Source organism: Anopheles nili, chromosome 3 (assembly GCF_943737925.1).
Source record: "Anopheles nili chromosome 3, idAnoNiliSN_F5_01, whole genome shotgun sequence".
NCBI classification, from domain to species: domain Eukaryota; kingdom Metazoa; phylum Arthropoda; class Insecta; order Diptera; family Culicidae; genus Anopheles; species Anopheles nili.
Genome location: NC_071292.1, coordinates 40,973,273 through 40,979,091, shown reverse-complemented (window position 1 = coordinate 40,979,091; position 5,819 = coordinate 40,973,273). Strand labels below are relative to the sequence as shown.

General features: G+C 35.1%; 1 protein-coding gene across 1 annotated transcript; it reads right to left on the bottom strand.

Annotated features, from left to right (window-relative positions):
• Positions 1-4,674: 4,674 nt before the first annotated feature.
• LOC128724331 (uncharacterized) lies at positions 4,675-5,454 on the bottom strand. The gene is made up of 3 exons (XM_053818060.1): positions 5,175-5,454; positions 4,942-5,108; positions 4,675-4,869 (listed from the first exon to the last, which is right to left on the bottom strand). Exons 1-3 carry the CDS (start codon positions 5,452-5,454, stop codon positions 4,675-4,677), a joined length of 642 nt encoding a protein of 213 aa, XP_053674035.1.
• Positions 5,455-5,819: the final 365 nt, after the last annotated feature.

Sequence of the window (5,819 nt, the reverse complement as noted above, 5' to 3'; positions counted from 1 at the left end):
TATCGGCGCCGTCTCGTGTGCTCACAGTGGGATGAGAATGGACATTTCGCCAACAGATGATCGGAAAATGATTTAACCGGCATTAATTTTGGTCCTTCGATTTTGGAATGATGTTTCAACAATTTATCACCCGTTTTTATTAGTGTTTTGTGAAAAAACGTTGTCTAAAACGATTTAAAAAAAGGTTGTTTCTTGGGATTTTATGCTAAAAAATTGATAATTGTGTTCACTGTTTCAGAAAAATACTTACACACTACTTGGTTGTTTTCAACATCAATGAAGTCTATTAATTTAAATTCTAACTTAATTTAAATTATCAATTATATTATGAAGTTTTCTTTTGTCTGAAGCAAAGAATTCTATTCAAAGTTCCATGATAAAATCTAGTTTCTAGTCGATGTTTTTTATCCTGCTTGCTTCTGCACTCTCGTCACGTGAGTCAAAAAACTTTATTCTAGACTAGCTGATAAACCCGATTTCATTCGGGTCGACGTAGTTTTAGGAAACATAAAGGGTCATTTTTACGTATACTGGTGTAGTTCAATTTTTGGTGTGTATATCTTTTTTTTTCATTTAGTTGTATCCATTGTTTTTACGTGATTCCTAGCTTCGTCTTTCAAGGTTTTCTATTTCATTTAATTCATCTTTCTCTGTTGATCTTGGCACATCTTATCCAATTGGCTATACGTTGCTTTTTCAAACTGTCCTACACTCCTTTTTAAACAAATCTACCGTTCAAACCATCTTAGCTATCAAGGAAAGGATTATTTATCAAACCCTTTCTTCTCTTTTTGTGTCACCGCTACCATTTCTCTTCATAATCTTCGCTTCGTATGACCAACACGTTCTTACCAAAAATTTCCTCCCTTATCTTTCGCATCTTTCACGTCATGAATTTAGTAAAACCTATTTTTTATGCCTAGTGTTTTCCGCTTAAACTCTTTCGAAAATCCTTTTTTATCACTACCATTTTTCTTGGCTGCGTCATATCAATTTATTTGCATAAAAATGAGGAAAAGTAGTATGTGGTTCCATTTTGAGCATGTATGACGATCAAATTCTGTCTACTATTCTATCACTTATTCTTATTTCGTCACGGATGCTGCCTGCAAACAATTTTCCATTTCTATTATATTTCATCTGTATTGCTGTTACTTTCAAAAGGCCACTCCATGTTCGAAAACATTCTGCTCTGAAATCCATATTTAAATTTATTACAGCAACCACATTTCCAACGTAACTCAACACAAATTAAAATTGAATCTTATTGAATAAGGGCATAGCGTTGTGTACAACAATGTGTTGAAAAATATTTTACACTTTTAAATTTTAACATGCGTGGAGCGAAGAAGAGTTGAGTTTCTTATTGCAGTTTAGTGTCTAAATAAACGGTAGAAGATAGAAATGTTGCAGGAAACTGAACTGTTTGTTGACGTCTTTACATTTTTGTGAATTTCTTTTATTCTGGAAATGGCAATTCCTTTCCCGTCCATAATGTAAAAGTCACTCGTTAGAAAGAATAAAAAAAAACATTTGTATCGATGAGTGATTTTTGCACATTTCAATAAATAAGGATTGCATACCGCTGTTTCCGCATTGGAGAATATGATATTTTGCTACTTGTTGCATAGACTGTGTTAAGGCGTACATGAAAAGTTGTTGTTAAATTAGACGATATTTGTTATTTTGGGCATATTTTATTCCAATTTTCCGAATAGGTATTGTATGCCCCCCACCAATTTGCTTCCACCCGGGAGAGCTGCAACGTCACCATTCTAATTTTCCAGTAAATATGGACACTTTAAGGAATTTGCCTCATTTCATTTAAATCGGACATGATTGCTATTCTTAACCATATTTTCCAATACTCTAATAGGAAAAGTTCGTATGGGAGCTCTGTTTTTAAATTTTGTGTGAAAAGAATCATCCTCACCTAAAACCATCCGGACCAAGCTTTATTGCTATGACCGAATTATTTTCTTTGTGATACAGACAGGAGGTTCTTTGGAAACCTCTCTTTGTTTCGCACTGGCGTAAATGAATTTTCGTCGCACTATGAATAGGAAGAAGCATTTGTCCCGTATTTCAATCGAATTGGAAGCCATATGTATTTTTCAATATCTTTTCTGTGTTTAGTAGAGGGAGAGGGTTATCCGCTTGTAGAACAGGAATTTTGAAAGTCTTTTTATTAAGTGATAAAATTTTAGTTGATTTCGACGACGTATGTACTTCACAGTGATATTTTATGATGAAAAGATATACCAAACCGGGAAACTTGTACTTCATCACATATTGTATAGAGAGTTTTAAGAAATGCATACGCAATATTTAGGTTAAATCAATGTCATTTGTATTCAATGATTTTCAATTACTGTGAAAGGGAATGTATGAAAGACCCCCTACTCTTTTATCCTCTGAGGGGGCAGGAGGGTTAGGCCTTTTACAAACAGATTTATAAAAATATGTTCAGACAATTTGATCATCGTTTGAATTTTTTATAGCCATTAATAGACCTACATATTGTTTCATAATAAGGGTAGCGAGTGGTATAGAACTTGCAAGTTTTTTTTTCGGGGTAACAGAAGCTTAAGCTTCTGCTCGAAAAAGTTAAAAGAAACATGTTTGTCGAATTGCGGATATTTCGGTCTTCATTTGTATTATGCCCCCCTTTTTTGTGGTTGTGTTTTTGTGTTGTATTTTTGCCCCCTTTTTTGTGGTTGTATAGAAGCCCTTCCTTTTTTCTTGATCGGGGCTGCCGAAACTTTTGATTCTTTTACAAAATATAAATAGATGCATTTGTGCTAAATTTCGACCAGATCTGTGTTTTTTATTTTTAAGTGAATAATATTGCCTTCTTTGATAGGGGGTTATATGGGAGCCCCCATTTGTTCCCCGCCGGAGTATCTGATGATTTGGATTCTTTTTAAAATTGAAAAAGATACAGGCATCCCGAATTTTAGTCAAACCGGTGGTTTTTTGTATTGTTTAGTAATCATTATAGATTTGTTAGACGGGGGAAATTTGTATGGGAGCCCCCCTTTTTATCTCACGAGGGTGGATGAAGCTATGAATACTTCTGCCGAATGTAAAAAGAAATATGTTTCCCAAATTTCAGAAAAATTGGACATCATTTATAGATTTGAAATTTTGCCAGTGTTAGTTTTAAATAATGAAACATCTATGTATGAAATTTCAGCCAAATCGGGCGTCATCTATAGTTTTAAGCGGATAATATTCATTTTTTGAAGGGGGAGTTTGTATGGGAGCCCCCCTTTGTTCTCCATTGAGATGGTTCAAATTTTGCGAGTATTAGTTTTTAGTAATGAAACGTTTATGCATCAAATTTCAGCTAAATCGGGCATCACTTATAATTTTAAGCGAATAATATTCACTTTTTGGAGGGGTGGGGGGGTTGTATGAGAGCCCCCCTTTGTTGTTCGTTGAGGAGGTTGAAATTTTACCAGTATAAGTTTTAAGTAATGAAACGTCTATGCACCAGATTTCAACCAAATTGGGCATCATTTGTATTTTTAAATGAATAGTCGCGAATTGGGGTTGTATGGGAGCACCTCTTTTGGGGGGCTCTAAAAAAATAAAAAAATCAAATGCCTAAATCCGAGACCATCATACACCTATGTAGCAAGTTTGGTGCAAATCGGTTCAGTGGAAACCCCATTGAAGCGCGCGCATAGGCACATATATATATATATATATATATATATATATATATATATATATATATATATATATATATATATATATATATATATATATAAATATATATATACAAACATTCATTTTTATTTATAAGATTCTGGCATACCCTGACGACATAGACATGATTGGTTTTCGGTTCTCCTGTGTAGCACAAGTATACAAACGGATTGAACAGGCTTCAGAAAACCTCGTGTTGCAAATCAAGAACCAAAATAATGATATTACGGCTTCAGCGACTCTGAAGTACAGATAAGTGAATGTACCTTTAAAGTCTTCGAAAACTTCACCTATCTTAGGTCGAAAGCCAGCTCGAGCAATAGCACATTAAAGTCTAATTACGGTGCTGGCAGCCAACCAGCAGTAATTCATTCTACAGGCTAAATAAACTTCTCTTCACTCAATTTAGTTGTCGCGACGGTTGAAGATGGAACTATCCTTCTTCTCAAATGGCTCAACAACCGGTGTATGGTCAAGGCCTGCCTTGCGAAGCTAAGCCAAGGCTTGCTATGACTTTCACGTAGCTGGATAGTCAGTCCTGCGTACGGGGGTGGCTCAGTCGAGATTCGAACCCAATACTATCGTGTGTTTGTGCCGCACGGTAAGGCTTCGGCTGTCGAGCTAGATTTTTACGAAGACAATTAGATTTTTTTGAAAATGTTGTACAGAGCGCCAATTTTCTTACTGCAATGCAGTGAACCTCGTGTTTATACATTGTAACATGTCGTGTTTCTTTTCATCCATCGAAAAGTAAAATTCGTTTGTATTTTTAAAGGGTTTTGTTAAAATTTGCGATGGTAGTTTTATTGTAAAATGTTCAACGTATCTATTCCACTACTTATTACACGCAAGGGGATCTTTTATTTTATATCAGTTTTCATACTTATGTATGCTGTACCACTCAAACAAAGCCTAATTTACATACATACTGTTGTATTTTTTTTTTCATGATTTTGAATACTATTGCACAAGCCTTGTACGTCGTATGTATGCACGATATGCTAAATCATGTGCATTCTTTTCTGTGATTTCTCTGCGTTTTCGTTTCCCTGCAGTTACTCCAAAATGTAATAACACGGGATTGGCAACCAATGCTGCCGCTATTCCTAATAATGCAGCACCAGCCAATGGTATCCATAGCGATCTTGAAAAATCCTGCATTTCGTAACAAAGTCTTGTTTTATTTCACATCAACTTTACTTTGGCAAATACTTTGTAAATACTTACTTTGGCACCATATAAATGGTTCAAGCCATAACCTTGACCTTGTAGAGAGTTGTCATAATGATTTTCAAAATCTGGCACACCATATTCAATTGGTCGTGTAACACCCATAAATGGTCTTCGATCATACGACCCTACTGGGGCATAAAAGTTGCCACTACTAAAAGGCGCTTAAATAATAAAAGAAGAAAGGTAATTGAGTTAATATACCTATGAAAACGTAAAATTACACATACAGAATCCTTGCCTAGTTTTGCTAGGAAATACAGGATTATTACTCGAATATTTGTCCTCATAACTAGAAGTAATAAAATCTTTCCGATGTCCATATGGAGGATCATAATATTCGGGTAACAACGAACTTGAACCAGTTTTTTGTAAATCGCTGCCCTTCCATCGTTCACTCTCACGGGAAGGAATTGGTTGAACATTTCCAATGCTTCGCACAGTCATCACAAACATTATTAATATTAGTATTGAAAAGTCTAAAAACTTTCTGGCACATATTAATGCCATTTCACTGCTAGCTAGTTGAATAAACTGCTTCAAATGATTCGCCTATAAGCACGAACGTATTTCTTATATACTTCCAGACTCTTGCATCGACTACACTCGATCCTAGGTTGGTGAAACACTGATCTATAGTTAGTTAAACACTACCCTCTTTATAACATCAGATGAAACATTATTGGTATCGAACATGTTGGAAGTGGCTGAATAATAATTGCCCATACTTTGCTGTTTTGGTACATGGCAGTCGACAAAACAAAAGGTTAATTTTTTGTTTGAGAACTGAGGCTGGCCAAAAAAGTATAAGTGTATTGAGTGGTACACGCTACACAAGCAAAAAACGACTAAAATACAGTGTAATGGCTTGATGG

Excerpts from the sequence above, each read along its gene's own strand:
- LOC128724331 (XM_053818060.1), bottom strand. The coding sequence starts at position 5,454 with ATGGCATTAATATGTGCCAGAAAGTTTTTAGACTTTTCAATACTAATA. Across the intron at positions 5,109-5,174 it reads CAAAACTAGGCAAGGATTCT|CGCCTTTTAGTAGTGGCAAC; the intron begins GTATGTGTAATT and ends TTATTATTTAAG. Across the intron at positions 4,870-4,941 it reads ACCATTTATATGGTGCCAAA|GATTTTTCAAGATCGCTATG; the intron begins GTAAGTATTTAC and ends TACGAAATGCAG.